We start from the raw sequence: 24,799 nt of genomic DNA, 5'->3' as shown, positions 1-24,799 counted from the left end.
TTTTTTCTCTTCTTTTCTTTTGCATATGAACCCCATTTTAACTTCAAATTCATATCACAACAATTCAAACTTTAATGTTTTCACCCCCAAATCATAATAATTCAAACTTCCGGGGTGCTCTTCTCCCATATGGACATAATTTTAATTTTGATTTCTCTGCTTTGGAGTGTCTCCTCAAAAGATGCTCGGCATAGACGGGCTCTGCAAATTATTCACACATACGATGGTTTTAACATGTTCCGAAGAATCATAACACACCCCGGTTGAGAACGTGTATGCTTTTGGTTGTTGCCCTCGTCCATCTCCGCAAGCAAAAGAGCTACCGTTCCAAAATCATCATCATCCTCCAGAATTTCATCGCCATCCCCTGGGCAATGAATCCTAAATATTCCTCCTCGAATGATTTTTCATTAATTGACACCAATTGTAGTTGAACAATGCCAACGTGCTTACTCATTTCAACATGATCTAAATGCTGGGAAAAAGCAAAGAAAGAGAGGCAACACCTTGTGTGCATCAATGGCGTCAACCAGCCAGAGCTATGTGCGGTGGAGAGGAGGCGTGACAGCATGTTCATGTTCATGGGGAGGAGGGATGGTGTGGTTGGGAATGCGTGGGAGTGGTGCGATGGCGGGAGTGGTGCGATAACTGGATCATCCGGGGCAGCAATGAAGGGGCGGAGAGAAGATGGCGATACCGAGCATAAGTAGGCGGGAAGGACCAGCAGAATTAGGTGGGGTGGCGTGCGACCTTGTTGCAGCGTTCATAAAGCCAGGCCAGCGGTAAGGACTTCACTTCAATTTTTTTTATGTAACTTACCAATGATCTTTGTTCTTTGTGTGTGCTTTAGGTTGCTGTGATTTTATTTAATTAATGAATAAAATCATATATTTTATTCAACAAATAATGTTCCTGTATTTCAGCCTAACGATTAGAGATATGCATCCATAGGAAATACACGGTTAACTTAACAGACAAGGGCAAACCCGCGTTTAGGAAAATATACTAGTAACAACTAATTAACACCCATGTAGCAATTGTTTATACGGATTGCCTTTCTTTCACTTCAATACAAAAGTTTCCTCACGCTGTTACACATGATTTTCGACCTGCCTACGTACAACGAAATGTCTCTGGACTATTGGATTTGTCACTCTTTGTGATCAACACAAACAGGAGTTTATTCGCAAGGTACTCTTAATTGACTAACCACTAATGGTCCGACCACCATCGACGGTGATGACTTGGCCGGTGACGAAGGACGCCGCCGGCATGCATAGAAATGACACCACAGTCGCCACCTCGGCCGGCTCGCCTGCTCGCCGCATCGGAGTCCTGGCCAACTCGTTTTCTATGATCTCCGGTCCTAGCTGTTTCATTCAGGTATAATGATCAGTTATCGACATTTTGCCATGCGTGGCAGCAATATCAGTTGGCTTAGTTAAATTGTTTCCTCGAAAACGATAGTAAAAGAGTATTCTATTGCATGTACATCATATAACTACTTACGTAAAGCAGTTCAACCTATTCATTTCTATAACATATTTTCATGTAGAATCTGATGGTGCGTACACTGTTTAACATGTCGGTCTTAGTCGCGCTAGGGGCGACACAGTTCACCCGGATCTTGTTCTGGGCCCACTCTGTAGCAAGGCTCCTTGTAAGGGCATCTCCAGCCGCGCCCACAACAGGCCCCCCCAGGCCACTTTTTCGGCGCCGGCGCCGAAAAAACGGCCCAGTCGCGCCCCCAGGACGCCGAAAATCACCGGTTCGGACCTTTTTTCCGCCTGGCGGTCACAGGCCGAACCCGGCACGCTGGGGAGCAGTTGGGGGCTCCGGCGCTAGGGAAAAGCACGCCTGGCCCACACTGACAGGGGAAAAGTCAAGGTTTTCTTCCCCCGACTCGCCTCGCACCCCCCGCGCCCTCGGCTACCACTAGCTATATCCCGGCGACGGCCGCTGCCCTACTCCGCTAGATAGCCATTCCCCGCCGGAAAATAGCTGCGCTTCGCCGCGGCAGCCCCTCCCACGGCAGCTGGGCGTTTCCGGCTGTCGTTTCCGGCCGCGGAGGCGCGGTTTAGCGGCGGGTACACGCCCACCGAGCGCAAGGTGTTCGGCGTTTTGCCTGACTCGGCGATGGACTCGGATGACGAGGAAGAGCTCGTCGCGCTGCTGGAGGAGGAAGCCGCGGCCGACGTCCAGGAAGAAGAGCATCTCATGGTGCTCGCCGCCCTCGCCCAGCTGCTGGCGAGCAATGAAAAGCCGCGGCGAGGTGGCTCGGCGCCGGGGCGGGTGAAAGCAAAGAACCGGCATCGTCTCGAAGGCTACTGCATGCTCTACTCTGACTACTTCGCCGATGCTCCACTTCATGGCGAGAAAACATTTCGGCGTCGTTATCGGATGAGCCGAAAGCTCTTCCTCAGGATTGTGAATTCCATCCGGGAGTTCAACAACTACTTCAAGTGCAAGATGGATTGCACTGGCGCTCTTGGATTCACCTCCATCCAGAAGTGCACGACAGCGATGAGGATGCTTGCATATGGAGCTCCCAGTGATTCACTCGACGACTATGGGCGCATGGCCGAGTCCACCAGCATAGAGTGTTTCTACAAGTTCTGTCGGGCAGTGGTGGCAGTGTTTGGGCCACAATACTTGAGAACGCCCAATGCGGAAGACACTGCTCGGATCCTAGCCCAGAATGCAGCAAGAGGATTTCTTGGGATGCTTGGAAGCATCGACTGCATGCATTGGAAATGGAAGAATTGCCCATTTGGTTGGCAGAGGATCTACAAAGCCGCCAAAGGCGGTTGCAGTGTGGTGCTTGAGGCGGTAGCCCCACAGGACCTCTGGATTTGGCACTCCTTCTTTGGTATGCCAGGAACTCACAATGACATCAACGTGCTGCAGTACTCTCCTGTTTTTGCCAAGCTCGTTGAGGGCCATTCTCCTCCGGTGAACTTCGAGATCAATGGGCACCAATACAACAAGGGGTACTACCTAGCAAATGGCATCTACCCGAGATGGTCAACATTTGTGAAGACGATCTCAAACCCTGCGGCAGGAGGCAAGAACGCCTGGTTTGCGAAAGTCCAGGAGGCTTGTAGGAAGGATATCGAGCGGGCATTTGGTGTGCTCCAATCTCGATTCGCTGTTGTTCGGTACCCCGCTCAGACCTGGTCCAAAGATCAAATGTGGGAGATTATGACTTGCTGTGTCATCTTGCACAACATGATCATCGAGAGCGAGCAAGAAGACCCAGTGTTTGACACTGAACCATACTACAGGCAGGGTCCTCTAACCGAAGTTGATCACCATCTACCGGCAACTTGGACTGCCTATCTCAGTATGCGTCAGGAGATCCGAGACCCACAGGTGCATCATCAACTGCAGAAAGATCTAATTGAGCACCTATGGAGGCTCAAGGGGGACGCCGTGTGATGAAATACGAGTTTTTATTTGTTGAACTATATAATTTGTATTGAACTATTTGTTGTTGTACTATTTTGTTGAAGTATTTGATTTTTCTTTGATGAAATATGTGATAAGAAATAATTGTGTTGATAATTGAACGCCGAGACACGGCGAAACCATGCCGAATATGGGCCTATTCTTGCCCATATGGGCCCTTTATTCGCCAAAATTGGGCTGCAAAGTGGGCCAATTTCGGCGTCTGGGGGCGACGACTGGGCGCAAAACCACCCCCAGCGCCGATTGTATCGCCGGCTCGCCCCCAGGGGACGATTTTTATGCGTCCTGGGGGGGCCAACGGCTGAAGATGCCCTAAGCTGGTTGATTCCTCCTGCATGCACGCGAGACGATATATTATAATGATATAAAGGAGATGTAATTTTGATGTCTGAATTGAAAGAAGGATTGAGTTGCAGCTATGAATACCTTCAATTTAAAACTTCTCATTTTTTTTGTATATTCCAATTAGCACATTCTAACTTTTGAAATTTTAGTATGATTATCTTTACAAATAGTTAGATTAATTAGATAGCATCTAAGAACATCGTCGTCTCGGGACAAGGATAGAGTCATAATTTCAAATTTTGACTATTGATATCTTAGAGATATTTAGATTGAATATTTAGATTCATGCGTATGAATTTGTATTCAAAAGTAGATTTTACAATTTTCTTGGACTTTCTAAAATTCAAAAGTTTGGAAAACAGAGGCAATAGGGTACACCAAGCGGCTTGCTTTGCTTGGTAAGCAATCACGAAAAATTGAAAAAGAGGCAATAGGGTACCTTTTGCCATACTATAGAGCGCGAGGCCAGGGAAACCAAGTGAGCCGGCATGGGAGGATATGTTGACGATGCTACCTCCCCCGGAGACGGAGGCGTTAAGGAGGAAGGGGTGCGCGAGCTGGCTGAGGTGGAAGTATGACTCTTGGTTGGTCGCCATTAGGTGTGAGTACTCCTCCGATGTCCATTCCACGCTCGCTTAGCAAGAATGTGAGCTGCGTTGTTCACCTGCATAGCGTAGAGTTGGTCGCCATCAGGTGAGAGAAATCTCCCTCTCAAAGAGCAAACTTTAACATGCTCCTTTTTACCCCTTCTTTTTATATGTGAGATAATAAGGTAACCGTTAATTATTAATGATATCAACGGTTCAGATCTAATGTATACTCTTACTCTCGTTGAAAAGATGATGTAAGAGGAAGCATGTTAAAACTGCTCGAAAGAAAGATAACGAACTCTAACTCGAGTTAGTTACCACTTACCAGTATGTCGAGCTTGCCGTCGAAGACCTGCTTAATCGTCTCCATGAGCTGCACCCTGTGGGTGCGTAGGGAGACGTCGCAGACGGAGACGGTGACCGGGAGCCCCTTGGCCTCCCACCGGCGGTGGCACTCCTCCAGCTCCGCCGCGCTCCGGGCGCACGTGTGCACCCGCGCCCCGTGCCCCGCCAGCTCCTCCACGATCGCGTGGCTGTGTTGCGTTTCCATCGATGCGGCCATGCAGTTAAGTAGTACTCCATATGATAACATGAATGTATATACTCGCACGAAAGCTAGCTGATTAGATTATGTGATTGCGTCCGTACCCGATCCCTTTGCTGCCACCGGTGACCAGCGCCGTCGCGCCGGCCAGGTTCCACCTCTCGTCCCTGCTCATGCTGCTGTCTGCCATCTCTCTTCTCTGCGTGTTCCGGTGATTTGTGTTGTGGGTAGCAACATATCCCCTCCATCTTTATGCCGTGCTACCCGTCCGTATGCCGAGGCAGCACTCTTGTGGGACGCGATCTGGATCGTCAGATCGTTCGAGGGTCAACACCCTCCCTGGCATCTTCGCAAAGTAAAAATACACCTCGTGGAATCTCCCCCAAAAAATACTGAGTAAAAAGGGCTCGCGCGATGCACGCACTTAGTAACATACTCACTTCACTAATTGATGTACTAAGTAGTTTGTTTTTTGGAGTTCTCTAAGAGAGTCAATGGCGATCCACTAGGGATGGTTGTCCTATTCCTACCCGTGGGTTGGTGGTGGTGTGCTTTCGTAGACTATAAGAAGACTATAAGCTGACTATAAGAAAAACCACCACTATTCGTATTAAGATTAGTTGTTTAGCTACCTCTTTTCCCCGTGACCTCCTCCCCCCGTGCGGCGGCGCCGCGCCGCACCGGGGCCTCCCCGCCGGCCTCCCTCTCCTCCCCGCCGAGCCTCCCTCTCCTTCCGCCGCCGCCGCCGAGGGCATCGCAGGCTAAGCATGCGGGCCGCAGCGGCGGCAGCGGCAATCTTCCTCGGCCGGCGATCGGATCTGGGTGGCGGCGACCCACTGCGGCCGATCCAAGGGCAATGGCGCAGGCCGGTGGCGACCAAGGTTGTCGTGCTGGTAGCGGTGATGAAGAGATCACGTCGGCGGCTAGGGTGTCCGATCTGGATCCCATTCGGATCTGGATGGTGGTTCCTCGAGCTGTCGTGCGCATCCTTTGTTCCGGCGCGGCAAGCGGCCTCTGGACTAGGCACGCGACACAAGGACGTCGGGGGCTCCGGCCCTTGGCGTGGAGGTGGTGGCCATCTTCTTCGCCGGAGGTGGTCGGCTAGATGGTTGTGGATTCTCGCATCCAGTCCCGGCGTACAGTGGGGAAACAGGGCTGCCGGTGAAAACCGTGCTATGACTCGGGTCATGGCGAGCGATGGCGGCGTTTTTGCGTCGTTATCTTGTTGAAGACATCGCCTCTGCAGCTTATGTCGACTTGCTTGCGCTGCTCTGGGTGAAAACCTTGATCCGGAGTTTCTGGATCGGACGATGGCGGTGCTTTTGGGGCGTCGTTTTCCCTCATGGGGGCATTGTTTTTTGAGCAGCAGCTGGATGCAGGACCAGAGGACGGATTCTTTGGTGGAGCGGTGCGGCATCTCACTCATTGATGGCGGCGGGTCTCGGCGGCATGGCGCTGTGGTGACTCTGCGTCCGATGTGCGGAGATGGACTCGCGCAGGAGGGTGACGCGGTCTGGCGTCGTGGTGGCGTCGACAGTAGCTAGACCGGGCAACGTACATGCAGCAGTACAGCTCTGAAGATGGATTGGTGACAGGTGGCTGCGGCGGCCTCAGACCCGGCAGGCGTCCTGGTTTAGGAGTGCGCCGGACTAGTAGGTGACCCATATCCGGCAGGCGTCCTGGATGGGACCTCAAGTCTTAGATGTTAGGTTTGGCTGCGAGGTCTGTTTGGTACTAGGCCCAGACTATCAGCATCCTTCATCTCTTGGATAGGAGTAGCGACACTTTTGTTGCCTAGACGGTGGCTTCAGTCTTACTGTTGTATGACTTTGTAAGATCTTGTGTGAATAATTAATAAAGTGGCTGCATGCATCGTCCAGATGCAGAGGCCGGGGGTCCTCCTCCATTTCCAAAAAAAAATTCATATTAGATAGAAGAAGAAAAGGAAATTTGGGGCAGGATATTATAATAGAAAGGAGAGTCTTATTTCATAAGTCTCAAATGCTTACTTTAAGTCCCTATAGGTCCCTCATGTTTGGTTTAGATGGGACTTATAAGGACTTATTTAAATCCCTAGACCAATAAGTCTCTAGAAACAAACACTCTCTTAGATTGCTCCATGTGTGCATATGGGTCCACCCCGCGCTTTCCCTCATCCTCTTATCCTTTTCTCGGTCGAGCGCAGCCACTCATTTCCCAAATCTCCTCCCCCCACAACCACTGCTTGCCAGCCATGGCCAGCCACGCCACGACAATCTTCCCCAACGAGCTGTCCTGCTGTGGTGCTCGCGCAGGCTCCTACCTCCCCCACGGATGCGGATGGGTAGTGTTGTGGGGCGGTGTTGCAAATGGAGAGCGTGGGAGGCCATGGATGGTTTTCTGAATGGATGAGGTGGCAAGGCACAACTGAAACAACCGACCGGACAACAATCCATCAGCGCGGCAAACCAGCGGCCGCCAGTGCACGCTCTGGCCTCCGGTGTTGCAACCGGCTGGCTTTTTCGCTGGAATCATGCCGGTGAAAAACTGCAACCAGCATTGCCAGCGATGGAGATGGCGGCCTCGGTGCTGGAACCGGCCGGCGAAAAGGTTGCATCCACACCGATCAACGTTTGCAATTGGACGACTAGTCCATTTGATTTGCTGGCACCGGGTTTTTGTTTTGCTATAACGACAAGGTTTTTTGCTTGACCGGTGAGATGTTTCGTTGCGACCGTCGGCAGGGATGGCACGTTGTCCATTAGATTTGCTGGCAGTGATAAGCGTCAACCGGCCAGCCTAACAGTTGAGTGGATTTATGCCGGACCGGCGAGTCAGAACCGGAACACAATGTAACAGTGTGTGTGGCGTCTCCGGAGCTGCTGCTCCTACTTATACCATCCACACAATTGTGCTCGACATGTTACACCTTGTGGACGTGCATGTCCACTTCAGTTCAGCAATGAACTGGGTCTTCGCTAAAAATTCACAGTGCAGTCTTCATTGATGTCCATATCCCCGTCAGTATTTGTACTTACCTCATCCACTTGTTTATCGTACGGACAGACGAAGCGCGTGCATACGACTGATGACAAATCTGCAGTAAAACAAAAAAAAACAAGAAATTGGACAGCCCGAAGAAACTGCGTGAGACAGGTCAAGTCAGAAATTGTGTGCTAGACAGGTCGAAGAGACAAGTCAAGCTCGTTTGTTTTGTACTGTACCACGTGTTGATCTATCATTATTTTTATTTAGGACAAGCAATTTTGTTTAGGAAGCTAAATAAACGAGATGCGGTGTCAACAAGCTTGTCGATCAACCCGGCGAAGAAGATGTTGTTGCTGGTGAATGCACCAGAGAGAAACCAGTTTACAGGCAATCCTTAATTTTGTTTAGGGTTTTCTACTGTAGTAGATTCCCTGTAACTGTAGTTTCTATTTTATTTTCTTCTATTTATATTTTCTCTGTGGATATGAAGCCCATTTTAACTCCATTTTTATTCCATGGTACTCCGACCATTTCATTTTAATCAACACTAACAATACGAAAGCAATATCATTAGATGCATCGTAAAATTAATTTTCATACCATATAATTTCACTATTGTAGGCCCCGCGAAACGCTTTCCTCCTCTCCTTCCACGAGCGAGACCCATAGTGTTGCACCGCCTCCCACCGACACCAGCGCCGATCCGCCTCGTCTCATGTGGCCTTGCGGCCATGAAGATGCGGTGGATCCCGGCCCTAGCCGGTGTGAGGGCTCCGTTTTATGTTTTTTTTGTCTTTGGTGGATTTGCATGGATCCAATCTTCGGTTGTCTACGTTCGTGTATCTTTAGATTGGATCCATCGTATCTACGCTTCTCTTCATTAGCGACAGTTGTTGTACTGGTGTGTTGGTCCCTTGGGGCCTTAGCACGACGAGTTCCCGGCTGTCTACTACAACAAAGCTTACTTGGCTCTGGTGAGGGAGGAATGATGACGGCGGTAAGCCATCAACTCGCTACAGTGCTTATAGTCATCGCTAGGTAATCAACCAACATGGATGTAATTTCTATTGCTGTTTGTGTTCTTTGGAATGTCATGATGTTCGATGAATTTGAATAGATTGAAGGTTTTTCTTGAAAAAAAAACTTCAGTATTGCAGATATTGATATTTTTAAATATAAATTTAAACAAATTTATGTTCGGAGTAAAAAGAAACTGAGTGAGCATTAATTCAAAATTTTATGTTTCTACCTCCACGCCAAAATAATGCAACTTATAGGTGCTATTCTCTTTGTGTATATGAGCATGAATTTCACTCCAATTTCTCTTCTTGGAAGTATTTCCCGAAGAGATACCCGGGATACACAGGGCACTCTGCAAAGTAATCATGCATAATGTGGCCATGGCCTTCTACATGTTCTGTTGAATCCTCACACACCTCGTTGAGAACCTGTATGCTTTCACTTGTTGCTCTGTCCATCTCCGCAAGCAAAAGAGCCGCCATGTCCAAATCATGGCTATCTCAAGAAATTCATCAACATCCTCCTCCGACAATGAACCTTAAATATTCCTCCTCGAATGATTTAATCGACACCAATGTCAATTGGACATCATAAATTTGCTTAATCATTTCAACATGATCAATTTTGTAGATAAAACTATGAAGACAACCCTGAGGTGGAATACCGCTGAGGACCTTGTGTGCATTGATGGTGTCGAATGATCGAAGCTATGTAGGGAGGGGTGGTGATACGTCTCCGACGTATTTATAATTTTTGATTGTGCCATGCTATTATAATATAAATCTTGAATATTTTATATGTAATTATATATCATTTTCTGGGACTAGCCTATTAACCTAGTGTCCAGTGTCAGTTGCTATTTTTTGTTTGTTTTTTGCTTCTCAGGAAATCGGTATCAAATGGAGTCCAAACGCTACAAAAAATTTTAACGATTTTTTCTAGACCCAAAGAGACCCTAGAAACTTCGGGAGAAGACCTGGCGAGCCACGAGGGAGCAACAAACTCGGGAGGCGGGCCCCCAGGCTTGTGGGCTCCCACAGGCGGCGGCACTCCTCTAGCTCGGCCGCACTCTGGGCGCACGTGTGCACCCTCGCCCCGTGCCCCGTTAGCTCCGCCACTATCGCTGGGCTGTGTTAGGCAGTACTCCATGATAATATGAATGTATATACTTATTAGCAATGTGTCCGTGCGTTGCAACGGATCCAAAGTAGAATAATACATATTCACAAATTTGAAAGAAAACAGTCAAGTTTTGATATACGTATATCACTAAATATATCTTATGTTTCACTCAAAATATATTCCTTGGGCTATTTTGATGAGGCAAGTGAGGAATGTGGTTGGTTTTAAGAAATTAAAGTACTTGGTAAAAGAATGGCTCGTGCAATGCATGCAGTTAGTAATATACTCAGTTCACTAACTGATGTACTAAAAGTAGTATAGTTTCTTTTTGGAGTTCTCTAAGAGAGTCAATGGCGACCCACTGCCACTAGGGATGGTCATCCTACTCCTACCACCCACCACATGGGTTGGTGGTGGTGTGCTTTCGAAGACTATAAGAAGACTATAAGCTGACTGTAAGAAAACCACCATTATTTGTATTAAAAAAACAAATTTGTGGCAGGCTATAAGAAAAAACACAAATAGTTGAGCGAATTTATCAATGAATCTGGCACCGAGTGTGTGGCGTCACCGAACCCGGAACTGCTGCTCTCTTTTTTTTGAAAGATAGGGGTTTCCCCCCTGCCCCAATTTTTATTAAAAAGCAAAGGCGAAACCAACACAACCAGGACAATGTACAACGCTCGGCAACAACCAAAGTAGCTGTCACAGAAGGACGAAGCGAAAACTACCCTATTACAAGGCAAAACAGATGAATCCGGTCAACGCCTGAAGCACCCAAAAGCAGCGGATTAAGTTCAGGTAGTTCAGATAACTTCATATCTCCCAAGCTATTCTAAGCAGTTCCCCTCTTCGCCGATCCAAAAGTCTTAAGCACCGGAGAAGAGGCGCACCCTGGGCGTCGGAGCACAAAATCTTCCATTGTCTCATCAGCCCTCCCACCAGGTCCATGATGCAGCGAATGCTTCGCCATTTTCGCCCCTGAAACAAAAAATCATTGCGCAGAAGCCATAAGCCCCACAAGGTAGCAGAAGTAACAGTATTGATAGCTTTATTTTTCTTTTTCACTTTCCACAAAGCAGACAAAGACAAAAAGGAAGATGGAACAGGGATGTCCATCCCCTCAGCAATTGTATTCCAAATATGACTGGCTACCACACATTCAAAAAATAGATGATTAATCAATTCATTTTCCCCACAGAAAACACAAGTAGGATCTTCCACATGTCTCCTCTTGGCCAGGTTATCTCTAATCAAGCACTTGTTGTTGTAAGCCAGCCAGAGAAAAACATGGATATTAGGTGGAACTTTAATTTTTCAAACGGCATCTTTAATATCAGAAGATATTCCATCAAAGTTAATCATTTTGCAAAAGGATTTAACTGTATATATCCCAGAAGGTTCAAGATTCCATCTAGGAGAATCTGGAACAGACCCAGGGGTAAAAGTACTAACTATCTCACATAGCTCATACCATTTTTTCATAATGCTATCATCTACACACCTCCTGAAAGTCAGCTATAAAGTATTGCCATCCCATACCTGGGCAACAATGGCACCTTGTTGTTGGCAAATGTCAAACAGCTCCCAGAATCTGGTTTTAAGGGAGTATCCCCCAATCCAGGAACCATGCCAGAAGGCAATGTTTACACCATTTCCGGGAATCCAACTAGTAAAAGTTTTGGCACCTTCCAGAGCCCAGGTTAGGCTTTTCCAAAAAAAAGAGCCTAACCCAGGTTTCCCCCAGTAGAGATTGGGTTTATCAGTAGCATATTTGAAGTTAATGACTTTCTTCCAATCACTATCCCTACAATCATAGAATCTCCTCCCCCATGAGGCAAGGAGAGCCATGTTATACTCTCTAAGATTAGGAACCCCTAGACCCCCAAATTCTTTTTTCTGAGCAATCAAGCCCCAACTAGCCAGATGGTATTTATGATTATCACCCATATTGCCCCAAAAGAAGTGAGACATCTGTGAGGTAATGGCATCAATGGCCCACTTAGGGAATTTCATAACAGACATCAGATAAGCAGGAATGCTGGCTTGTCGACACAATTGTGCTACTCCTACTTAGAGCATCTCCAGCCGCACCCCCAAGAAGGCCCCCCAGGCGCTTTTTCAGCCACCGGCGCCAAAAAATCGGCCCAGTCGCGCCCCCAAGTGCCCAGTTTTCGCCGGCTCGGGCCGAAATTGGCGACGGCGGACCCAACCCGAACCCAGCGCGCTGGGGGTCGCTCGGGGGTGCCGGACGAATCTTTTTTGGCGCGAAGAGCCGCGGGCCAGCCGCGTCAGCGACTCGACTCTCTTCTCGCCGCTTCGTCGTCCTCATCGCCTCGTTTCCCGTGGCGAATCAATGCCAAAGCTGCGCGCTGCGGTGGGCGCGGGACGACTACCTCCGGACGGAGATGACCCGACAGACTCGGGCCCTGGAGGAGATCGCCGCCCGCAAGCGTGGGCGCGAGGACGAGCACGGCATCGTCGTCCTCGACAGCGACGACGACGACGACGCCCCCGGACTGTCCAACCCTCCGCGCCAACCGGGGGAGGGATGCAGCAGGGATGGCGGCGGCGGCGGCGGAGACGACGACGACGGCGGCGGCGGCGGCGACTACACGCGGTTCTACCGCCTCCTCGGCATGTAGAACTGCAAAGGCGGGCGGCGGGCGGCGAGGTAGACGGCGAGGAGCGGCGATGGAGACGGTGGGGGCAGCCCGTGCTAGTTTTTCTTTTTTGTAAAATATGTTTAAATTTGAACAAACTCGCCGATGTTTGCGATAAATTTTAGCCGTGTTTGCGCCATATTTGATTTTTTCAAAAAAAACGTGGGCGCCGTGACTGAGAGGCATCACGCCCCCAGTGCGCGGTTTAGCGCCAGTGCGCCCCCAGGGGGCGATATTTAACCCCTCCTGAAGGGCCAACTGCTGGAGATGCTTTTATACCATCCACACAATTATGCTCAACATGCCACACCTTGTCGACGTGCATGTCCAGTTCACTTCGTTGATGTCCATATCCCCGTCAGCATCTGGTATTACTTGTATTTGACCGCATCCACTTGTTTATCGTACGGCCGGACGGACGCGCATGCATACGACTGATGACAAATCTGCAGCAGGAAAAAAAGCAAGAAATTGCGTACTACTGTAGTAGGCAGGGCAGGTCAGAAATTGTGTACTAGACAGGTCGAAGGTCACGCTCGTTTGTTTTGTACTGTACCGAGTGTTGATCTGTCACCATTTGTAGGACAAGCATTCATGTTTATAGGAAGCTAAATAAACGAAATGCGGTGTCAACAAGCTTGTCTACCAATCTGGCGAAGAAAAATAGAAAATGTTGTTGCTGGTGAATGCACTAGAGGGAAACCGAGGGTCGGTAAGAGCAACTCCAGCCGATTCTCGTAAGGGATACGTATATTTTTCATTCCTTAATTTTCTTTAAAGTATAGAAATAATTCTTCAACATCAAAACTAGCAAACCTTAATCCCTTAACTTCTCAAACCGAATATGTTTAGTCCCTCATATCGTTTTGAATGGTTTTGTTGACGACGTGGCATGGTTTTTCTTGCATTTTATCAAACACATGTCGTGCGCCTGCTGTATTTTTCGGACGGTGGCGTCGAGGACCGCACAGCAAGTCTACGCCTTGCCCTTCTTTGACACCGAGGCCATGCCCAGCAGCCCGCCCAACGTGTTGGTGCCTCTGATGAGCGGTTTTGCGCAGCAGGCTAAAAGAAGAAGCGTTGCAGTTTGTGGCCGTCGCTACTCGAGGGTCACCAGTGCGTCCTGGTCCTGGGGCGAGCGACGGATGTCCATGGGCAACCTCGTGCATGGCCCTACCGGCTGATGCGGATGAACCCGCGTCCAGGCTCGACTTCGGTAGCCCGTCTCCGTGCACACTGTCGATCCAGGTTGCTCAAGGACATGGCGAGGTGTTTCTCAAGCTCCTGTTGTACGCGGCGGAGGCACGAGCTCCTCTCCGGGTGAGACTGAGAGTCAAGGCGTTTTCCAATCCGGCGGAAATCCATCTGGTACGTAGCTAGCTAGTCTCCTGTTAATCGGTCCAGTAGCTCTATTGTACTCCCTCCGGTCTTTTTTAGTTCGCATATAAGATTTGACTGAAGTCGAGTCTTGTAAAGTTTGACCAGTTTTGTAGAAAAAAGTGTCAACATTCATAATCTGAAATTAATACCACTAGATGTGTCATGACTTCAAGTTTCATATTATATAACTTTAGCATGACAGATGTTGATATTTTTTCATATAAAAACAGTCAAACTTTGTGAAGTTTGACTTCAAAGAATTCTAATATGCAGAGTAAAAAGGACCGAAGAGAGTACGTGTGTATTGTCTTCCGGGTGGAACCCAAGCCAGCTTCGGTGCGTACATACCCATATGCAATCTCGTAGAGCACGATGTTCAAAAAAAAATCTCGTAGAGCACGCCTGAGCCCAGCCGGCGCCTCCTGACGAGCTGCCGAGGAGGTGCTGCTGCTGCAGCACAACGCCCTCTGGCCGGCACCCGTACGTTGCCGCGAGTTCCTACAGGCTACAGGAGCACAGGCTCGATGATAGTGGCCACGGTGAGTTTGTGGATACTGCGGTCAAACCTGTGTGACATGGCGGTCAAACTTACGTGACATGTCTAGTTTTAGTTAAAATCATGTCCACGTCAGCATCAAACCATCCTAAACGGTACAAAAGACTAAACTTATCTGACTTTGAAAGTTGAGGGATTAGTATTTGCTGGTTTTAAAATTGAGGGATCATTTATAAACTTTCGAAATAGTTGAGGGACGAAATATACTTATCCCTTCTCATAATGGGAGTCGCTAAAACCAGTTTACAGGCAATCCTTAATTTTTTAGGGTGCTCTACTCTAGTAAGATTCTCTATAATTTTAGTTTCTATTTTTTTTCTTTCTATAGTTCTATTTTTATTTTCTTTGTGGATATGAAGCCCATTTTCATTGTATTTTTATGCCACAGTACCCCGTCCGTTTCTTTTTAATCCGCATATAAAATTTGTCTAAAGTCAACCTTTATAAACTTTGATCAACTTTATAGGAAAAAACATCAACATGCACAATACGAAATCAATATCATTAGATGCATCATGAAGTTAATTTTCATAGTATATAACATTAGTATTGTAGATGTTGATAAATTTTAATATAAATTTGGATAAAACTAATTGGCATCAACTGTAAAATGTTAGCACGCGCTTATGCTTAGTACACATGCATGTAGGCTCTCTTAACATGCAACAACTGATAGTTTGTTGTGATCCCTTGACGGAACTCGTCTGACATTTCTTTCGATCGCATCTCAGTCCACCACCCTTTGTTTGTTAGGGACCTATCTATAGCATGGAAATTTCTCCCAACACCATGGAATGGTGTGGTTCTGTATAAATAACTACTCCCTTCGTCCGAAATTACTTGTTAGAGAAATGGATATATCAAGACTTATTCCAATTCTAGATACATTCATTTATGCGACAAGTAATTTCAGACTGGAAACTCGTAGTACTACAATCTATTGACACTTCGGAAAGAGCTCGGGATAAAAAAAAAGTACAAGAGATGCACAAGACGAGAGGCAACCCAGTACATGCGGTGATCTTCTTCGGGTGAGAGGTCAAATTCATTGGTACTGTGATCGACGAGTGTGCCTACCTATGCACTTGTGGCAGGTGGAAATATATGTATGTTCGTATGTGGCTGTGGGCATGTGGCCAACCTTGAGTGAATAAAACAAAAGCCAGATGGACATGGCTGGTTGGTCAATACTCAATACTCCATCTATAAGAGGAGAGACAAGGCTGTGCCTCTTCTTCCCAGGCGAGGCCTCTCCCATGACAGTCTTCTTCTTCTTCTTCTTCTTCTTCTTCTTCTTCTTCTTCTTCTTCTTCTTCTTCTTCTTCTTCTTCTTCTTCTTCTTCTTCTTCTTCTTCAGTCCTTGTCTTTTACCGTCTCTCTGCTTCCCGCTAGGCCATCGGTTTTCGTTTCTCCCATTCATGCACTGATACTAGGCATGTACCCTGATCGATGCTACCTAAATTTCCTCTATAATCTCTTCATAGAATTTTTTTCACTCTTCTCTATGATCTCTTCACAGGTGCTTTGCGACGTTCATGGCCGATTTGACAGGGAGGAGCATGGAACCACCAGCTGCTGCATGGCCACCCTGCGGCTTTCCGGCCGACTGGTCCATGGAACCTTTGTGGATTCCTGGCTACCCTGCCGATTCTGCAATGTGCTTCCAAACACATGTTCCTAGCAGCTCTAGCGGAGGGCAGCTGCAGCAGGTTCAGCATGCGGCAGCCATAGCACCAAATTTAGCCATCCAAGAAGAAGAAGACGAAGAAGATAATGATGAGGAAGAAGAAGAAGCACAATACAAGATGGAAATGGAGATCCACGACCCGATCCAAGTATTCACAGAAGCAACACATGAATTCAAGGTCGACATCGACATGAGGGACATGAAGATCCATAGGTACCCTGCAAGCATTAAACGTCTCAAAGGCTCCTACACCGCCCCGGCGACGGTGGCCATCGGGCCTTACCACCATGGGAAGGACCGCCTCAAACCCGCGGAGAAGGTGAAGCACGTGGCCGCCAACCACTGCATCATGGAGTCGGGGCGCTCCGTCCAAGAGATGTACGCCGCGGTGGCCTCGGTCGCCGGCGAGGCCCGAGGGCTCTACGACAAGGACATGGTGGCAGGTATCGGCGACGATGACTTCCTGCCCATGATGTTCTACGATGCGTGCTTCCTGGTGCAATACATGCTCACGTGCACCAGTGGTGGCTCCGAGATGGATCCGTCGCTGCGCAGCTACTTCGACGGCAACGATAGCGATATCTTCCACGACATCATGCTCCTCGAGAACCAGCTCCCGTGGCTGGTGGTCAAGACCGTCATGGAGTTCAGGCCAGTGCCCTTGGAAGAGTTCATCACTTACTTGAAAGATGGCCTGCAAGACCGCAAATTAACCGAGAAGAAGTCTCCGATCTTGGACGATAGCTACGAGCCGCCGCACCTCCTCGGCCTTCTCCGATTCTACATTGTAGGGAGAGGCAACACCAAGCGCAACCTCCTACCCCAAACCGAGTCGATGTCGTTCTCCGTGAGCGCCATCGAGCTCGCGGAAATCGGCATCACGCTAACAGCCAACAAGACCAGCGAGCTCATAGAGATGGGCGTCAAGAACAAGCGGGTCCTCTTCGCCGAGATCTCCCTGTCGCCATTGTCCCTGGACCATGCGCGCGCGAGCTGGCTCGTCAACATGGCGGCCTTCGAGGTATGCACCACCCCAAACTTCCAAGCGGTCGACGACGAGGAGTCCGTTGTTAGCTCATACCTCCTCCTCTTTGCCATGTTGGTGGACCGGGAGGAGGACGTGCACGAGCTACGAAGGAAGCGTCTCCTCCAGGGAGGAGGAGGGCTCACCAACAAAGAGGCGCTCGACTTCTTCACCAGCCTTCAGGGTCTACCTCTCGGATCCAGCTATATCCGCATCATGGAAGAGATTGAGAATTACCGGGTGAAGAGGCGAACGCAGACCAAGTTGCACGCCTTCGTTTACAAGAACTTGAGGATCATCGTTACTGTCTTCTCCGCTGTTGGTGTACTTGCCGGTATCTTCGGCTCACTTATGTCTCTCAGGAGAAGATCTTAATTTCTCTAATTTCTTTTAGTGAACGTTCCTGCATCTACATCTAATGCCATTTGCAGTGATGTTCTCCATCTGTATTATTTATGTCTATTGGGCATTGAATCTGCAAATACATGTATATGAGATTGTTTACTTGGTGTCACTAGGCTAGTTTATAGCTAAATACTGTGCTTGCCATAGTTTACAGCTATCTACTCGCATTGTTGCTGGATAGGGTATTATGATAAGGATATGGATGGTGGTTAGCTTGTAGCTATAGATCTGCTCATGAGTGAGAGCGGGGCAGTGGGATAGTGGCACCAATCATCCATCTGATGAGTACCACCAAATTACGAATCTAGACCAAAGTATACATGAACAATATCATAAACTAATTGTGCAACCTTACATTACATGTGACTGTTTAGCCGGGCCTTCTTAGATTCATCACGATGGCCAGAAATATGCTGCTTTCAGGATCAACTGGGCGAAAAACTAGTTATTGCATGCTTGCAGCTATGCAAGCTTGCCTAGTGACACAAGAAAACTTGAGAAGTTTGATTATAAAATCGGTTATCGGTGCGTCCAAAAACTGACCATGTCTTGTACAACAGACCATGGCCCAAGGAGTAATAGACATCGAGATTCAGGACAGAAGACACTCAACTAAGCTCATCAAACAAAGGGTTGAGAAAACATCATCTCAATCAATATGTTACGGATCCTCCAGAGAAACAGTTTATAGCCACATCATACTTCATTTCAGAGCAAAATGTGTCACCAAGTTGAGTTACACGAGACGAAACTAACAGTCTGTAACTAAACTCTTCCAAAATCACCGACAAAATCTTTGGTTATAAACCTGTCATCAAACTGATAACAGACATCCACAAAGCCAGCTACAACTAAATAGAATAGGCAACATAGCCTGCAAAGAGAAAGAGAAGCACATGTGAGTTCTCACATTTCTGGGCATGTGATGCTTGTAAACAAGGATTGGAACTTTCAGGAAAAGAAACTACATAGTGATATCATTGAAACATAAAACACAGGTAGCAAGTAAAGATAAAACACGGTGTGATCTTAAATACATTGTATTAAGGCAACGATCCAAAAGCCCGTCTAGCTCATAATCCCTATTTCTGGATTCTAGAGTTAAGGGAACAATATGCAATCCAATGCAAGGAATAAAACATCTCAAATACCTAAACAACATAAGTATACAATGGTACAACAAGCAAATCAATCTTACTGCACGAGTGATACACTAACAAGAAATAACAAATATGGAGGTCATTGGAGGCAAGGCTGTGAAGAATTGGTCGACGAGTAACTCATCAACCAAAGCACATCCTCGTACTATGAAACCACTGCACTTTATATCGGGCCCCAACTTCCGAGCACCCCACAGAGAACCTGCAGGTATTTCGAAGCTAGCAAAAAGACCTTCCCTCAATTGGCATGGGGCCCTTGAACGTGCACAACAATCAGATGCAAAAACAGAAATAGTTCATGCCTAGAATTCTAAGGTTGACTATGCATGAACTGATTTCACAATATTTACCAACTCTGATGCCTTGGAAACACTGATGGGGGAACCAACAGGGTTATCTGGTTCAGTACATCCATCAAGTTCACAAGGGAAACAAAGACAAGTTGAATACTCCAGAGACTAATACATCACCAAGAGCTACCGAAATCAAACAAAAACGCAGATTGGAGTAAATGATGCTAGAAATGTATACAGAATAGTACAGCAAACAAATCTCACCACTCACAACATGCTAACTTTCCATGCCACGATTATAAGGGTTATGATTGAACAAGTATTGGGGTCTTTGGAGGCAAGGCTGCGAGAAACTGGTCCGTGAGAAACTCATCGACCAAAGCACATCCTCGTACTATGAGACCACTGCATTTTATCTAGGGCCCCAACTTCCGAGCACCCCGCAGAGAACCTGCAGGTATTTCGAAGCTACTGAAAGAGCTTCCCCCAAATGGCATGGGGCCCTTGAATGCATTGCACACAGCAATCAAAACGTATAACAGTCTAAGATGAAATCATTTCCACAATCTGAGATAACAAATTAGGCCATGGTCGTAGGTATCTAAATGGACAACAAACACACATTATACGTGCATAAGCCACTGAAGAATTAGTATCAGGACACATTCTACCTTCAGGTGCTGCTGGGGTACATGAAGACGCGGACCTTCTTGCCCTGCAGAACAAGAATCACCGGACAACAGATACATCAGCAAAGGGGACGACAGATCACGATGATGTGGGAAGACGCAAGCGAGCGGGGGACTCACCATGGAGGTGGCGGGGAGGTTGGAGCGGAACTGCGCGCGCACGACGCCGGAGTTGCCGTGGGGGCGCGTGACCTTGCCCCAGATGCAGCGGACGGCGGTGCCGCTGCTCTTGGTCTTGGCCTTGTAGACGTAGGCGATGCGCTTGCCGGCGTAGTACGACACGTCCTCCTTGGTGTTCACCCCCTCCACCTGCAGCAGCGACGTGCTCTCGTACTGGTTCGACTTGGACCTGCGCCGCCGCAAAACCAGGTGAGAAACTTCTGAACGACAGCACGGGTCGAGAAACGGAGAAGGGAGATGGCCGGTCACCTCTTGTAGCCCAGGATGGTGCCCCGCACGTAGAGCCTGACGCGCTGGCCCTGGCGTCCCTGCACCATTGTCGCCGCCGCCGGTGGCCGGGGAAGATGGTGGTGGGAAGCGGGAGGAGGTGGCGGCGCGGAGGAATGAACCCTAGAGCACGGGGTTTTAAAAGTTTCTGGCCCTGGATTGGACGGTCCAGATTGCGCGGCATTGGGCTAGTGATTTGTGCCAAGATCCCCATCACAGAAGCCCAAGTGGTAATCCATGGCCTTCTTGACCTTTTTTATTTCCTGTAGATAAAAGGCTGGTCCATAGACCATAGCTGAGGTAATGGGCCAGCCTGTCTCCGTGTGGGCTATAATCATCAAGTATATCATATTTGTCTAAAAAAATCAGGTATATCATATGTTTTCTCTCCAAACATGGTCTTGACCCATCCATTTTAAGAAATTTCTTATCATTCAAAAAGTGTTCTCACAGTTTTAAAAAAGTTTTCTTATCATTCAAAAAGAATGTTACATGTGTATTTGAAAAATGTTTAACAGGTATTAAAAAATATTGAAAACAATGTTTTTAAAATGCTATTAATGTATTTAAAAATTGTTAAACATGTATAAAAAATGATTGAGATGTATACAAAAATGAAGAATGTGTATGATAAAAATTAGGCATCAAAACATAAATTTGATAAAAATTGTTAATCATGCTTTTAAAAATGCTAAACGTGTATAAAAATATGTTCCTAATTTATAGGATAAATGGACAATGTGTGTGAACAAAATTAGACATATGCTGAAAAAACAGAAAAATGTTAAGGAACACAGAAAACCAACACACAAAACCGAAAGAAAAGAAATAAACAACGAAAAAAAAAGGAGAGAATGAGAAGACCAAATATAACCTCTAAAGAAACACCAAAAACCGTAAACCCCACAAAAACCCTGATGAAAACCAACACGGGAAAAAAAGAAAGAGAAAACAACTCGCGCCTAAAAATTGCTCCTGCAAGAACCCACATAGCCTTGACCCATCCATTTAAAGAAATGTACTTTTTTTTCTCCCTGGTATGTTTTATAAGGTGCTAGGGAAAGGGATCTCATCTTCCGTTTCTTCCTACACCAACCCTTGACCACATCACTCGTCCCATTGCATTGAATTTGCTCTTTGACACCCCAAATTTCATGACTCTCAATCAATAACAAACCTATCATGTATCATCATCCTAGGAACTCCCCCAGCTAACCCAACATAATGTTTTGCCTTTGTCATGATAGTGGATCCCGAAACGTAGGTCATGAAAAAAGGAACCCAACATAAAATCTCTAATGTATTTGCATTGGCATATTGCTTACAACCTTGTCTAGTCATGACACGTGCCTAAGAATTTCTGCAACTTATTATTTGGGGTTAGATATTTGCAATGTAAGCTGCTTGTCCTCGTTGGATCTCCGAGTAGCAGAGTTTGTAGTAGGGAGAAGAGAAGATTGTAAGAAGAGGGTGTGAAGTGAGAAGACAACGGAAATCATGTAACCTTTAGAATTATGTAGCTAGGGTTACATTAGCCCTTTGGGCACAAACAAGCTTTGCTTATTCTCCTCGATGCAAACACATGTCATTTTCTGTTACAACTTTGCTAGGATATATGTGGTTTGGGATGCGCTTCTACAATTAATGATCTTAATGGAAATTGTCGCTTAACTTTTGGATATTGTTGAATATATATGATCTATTGTTGTGTGCTTAGCCACGTTATGGTGTTCATATAGTCCCATGTATTGCTTAGTGATTTTTCTGGTGAGAAACCAAATATTTTACAATGATCTTGAAGACCGATGTCGCTTGTGTTTGTTCCGGACATTGTGTGACTCTAGCACAGTCAATTAGTCTAGCCTCTCTTCCAAGTAAGACTTTTTCTGGACTCCCTCGAGGTCTCATTCAAAGGAAGGCATGGGAGTAATACTTTTTCTGGACTCCGCAGGTGTCTCATGCGAAGCAAGGCATGAAAGCGCATCGCCGAAAATCTTGAAATAAATCTAGGAATAATGCGAGCACCAGGACTTGAACCCTGGTGGGTTGAGCATACCACTGTCCCTCAAACCACCCAACCCTAGGTTGGTTCGCAAGCAAGGCATGGTATGACCCTACTGGCGCTCACTGATTAGCCCATTTTAGTGACGATATAGTCTGTTTTCTTTCTTACATTATTCGGTATGCTAGCTGTCAAACATTAATTTATTTCCTTTTGTTCATAATCTATGTGTCTAGACTCTAACGTTTAACGATTTCGTTGGTGAAATAAAGGATAACCATTCTTTCTTGCTAAAAAGGTGGTTTAGGGATAAACACTTGAACTGAACTGCAAAAGTGTCTTACATTTCGAAACATTTTTAAACGGACAGTGTATTTCCTAAGAAATTTCATTATTAGGTTGGTGTGGAGCTCTTTCTTTGCAAGGCCGTGCATGACGTGGAACTCTACCAATTCCTGCAAAAAAAAAAAGAACTCTACCAAAGTGTCGGCTTGCAAACTAGACACTAGACTCCCAAGTGTCAAGTCTCCTCGAATAGGACGTTTGGTTTTCCTAGACATAATAATCTGACCACGTCTTGCATGTAAACATCAAGGCGGACTATGATACGTGCAAAGATTTAACCGTGTAATTAATCAAGCAAATCATTGTCATGGAATTCCTCCAGACCTAAATTATGATAGTATAAAAATATGTACCACTCGTAGAAATCGTTGGTGTGGATGGAAATATGCTCGCAGATACAAACGAATCAGGCAAGGAATTTCCACGCAAACAGACGTTGTAATTGTGTCGCTTCGTCTCTGAAGTCATGTAACGTCGGTGATGCGTGTGGACTGACAAGTGACTAGTAGTACATCGACTGCATCGTTAAGGTGCTGTACAATGCTACTCGTAGATGCTTAGGAAGGTGCTTTGAAAAGTAAACCGGATTTTCCTGAAGCAGTGTCTATTTCTAAAAAAGAGACGCCTAATTAAACGTCTACTCTATAAATAAACATCGATGCTTAAAGAGAGATTAGTCATCATGGCTTCTTCAGCGTGTTGCATTATACAAGGCCCAATGATGCTACATCTAGGCTTCTCCGACAACAATACATAGGCATTCATGTCATCATGTATAGCGAATTACATGGATTTGAACTGGTCCTTAAGTTACCGCTTCGTCCGCGTTTCATTATAGTTATTAAGTGGCCATATGTAGGCCATCACAAGTCTGAACCTGTCATGTCATGGATGGAGAACATTTTGCTTGTGCGCGTCTAGCTTGGAACGGGTCGGCAACACGACGATTTTTTTCTCTTTTTGAATTGTCACCGGGCTGGTTTGAGAGTTGCGGTGACAGAAGAAGACGACGACCAAGGATATGTAGCCAGGAAAGGTCGACTCAAGTTGCCGGCATATGTCACGGTCTCGGTCTCCGGAATCCTTGTTGTACACCTACGCGGTACTTCGTCGTGGCACAAAAAACTGACATAGTAAGAGTGCCTGTGTTTTCCACCGACGCAACTAGCACGGAGTAACAGTCCACTTTCTTTCTTTCTTTTTTGCCTGAAAAGTAACAGTCCGCTTGGGAGGTGCATACGAAAGAATACAGGGGGCTGGCTATTTATAATCATCCGTATACTGAATTTATAATTTTGATAAGTTGATTTATGAAAGAAGGAACAGTCGATTTTCCGGCGTCTACCTATCATTGGCCAGTTTAGCTACGCATCAGTCGACTGATTTTCGAATTCGGGGTCAGTCGGTTTTTCAACGAAGGAAGGAGGAGGAAGGGCATCGCCGGATATAAGGAAGAGCCTCGCTGGAGATAAGGAAGGGGCTCGCCGTCATCACCCCATTATCCATCTTAGAGTTCAGGGTGGTGGACAGCGGTGGTGGGGTGGTGGCGCACTTCGTCGAAGAAAAAAAATCCAATCGCCGGCGAGGCTAGAGGGATGGCCGGGGCGACGGCTAGACCGGCGGCGGGGGACGGTTCCAGGGAGGCGGGGCCACAAGGCGGTCGCGGGAGCACCACCGGCCACAGGTGGTGGTTTGGGAGACAATGAAGAAGAAGCTCTATGTGCCACACGATCTTCATCCAACGGTCCACAAATCGACTGGCCCTAACTGGAAAATTCAGTCGAGTGATGTGTAGCCTCTCCCATCATTGGTAGTGCACCATAGACCTGTCTTCCGCCACCCGTCGAATCATTGTGGACTGTTACTCGTGAACCATGTCGCTCATTCGCACCCGCCCCACCCAAGCCGCTGCCGCCACCCCGACCATTCCTCTACACATCCCTCCTCCCCATCTCTCTGGTGCAACCACCCACTGCATCCGCACTCGTCAATCCTGTTTCTCGTCTCCACCGGCGACACCATGGTTAGGCACATCGTCCCTATCTCTGACTCGATCCTGCCTCGCCCTCGACAGAGACGCCACAGCTGACTC

General features: G+C 47.1%; 2 protein-coding genes and 1 pseudogene across 3 annotated transcripts; 1 reads left to right on the top strand and 2 right to left on the bottom strand.

Annotated features, from left to right (window-relative positions):
- Positions 1 to 969: 969 nt before the first annotated feature.
- Positions 970 to 5,603, bottom strand: LOC125528409 (noroxomaritidine/norcraugsodine reductase-like; annotated as a pseudogene). Its single transcript, XR_015609290.1, has 5 exons — positions 5,052 to 5,603; positions 4,729 to 4,936; positions 4,253 to 4,477; positions 3,615 to 3,799; positions 970 to 1,370 (listed from the first exon to the last, which is right to left on the bottom strand). The product of XR_015609290.1 is annotated as a noroxomaritidine/norcraugsodine reductase-like (transcript).
- Positions 5,604 to 15,884: 10,281 nt separating this feature from the next.
- LOC125528421 (UPF0481 protein At3g47200-like) lies at positions 15,885 to 18,261 on the top strand. Its single transcript, XM_048692905.2, has 2 exons — positions 15,885 to 16,088; positions 16,175 to 18,261. Exon 2 carries the CDS (start codon positions 16,191 to 16,193, stop codon positions 17,739 to 17,741), a length of 1,551 nt encoding a protein of 516 aa, XP_048548862.2. The 5' UTR covers positions 15,885 to 16,088; positions 16,175 to 16,190; the 3' UTR covers positions 17,742 to 18,261.
- A 194-nt stretch (positions 18,262 to 18,455) lies between these two features.
- LOC125528429 (large ribosomal subunit protein eL33w) lies at positions 18,456 to 20,498 on the bottom strand. Its single transcript, XM_048692914.2, has 4 exons — positions 20,343 to 20,498; positions 20,034 to 20,262; positions 19,896 to 19,939; positions 18,456 to 18,645 (listed from the first exon to the last, which is right to left on the bottom strand). The coding sequence occupies exons 1-3, from the start codon at positions 20,408 to 20,410 to the stop codon at positions 19,898 to 19,900; spliced, it is 339 nt and encodes a 112-aa protein (XP_048548871.1). The 5' UTR covers positions 20,411 to 20,498; the 3' UTR covers positions 18,456 to 18,645; positions 19,896 to 19,897.
- Between the last annotated feature and the right edge of the window lie 4,301 nt (positions 20,499 to 24,799).

This window comes from Triticum urartu, chromosome 1A, assembly GCF_056163025.1.
Source record: "Triticum urartu cultivar PI428250 chromosome 1A, HENAU_Tu73, whole genome shotgun sequence".
NCBI lineage: Eukaryota > Viridiplantae > Streptophyta > Magnoliopsida > Poales > Poaceae > Triticum > Triticum urartu.
The sequence above is the reverse complement of the archived record's forward strand: the minus strand, read 5'-3'. Positions and strand labels throughout refer to the sequence as shown.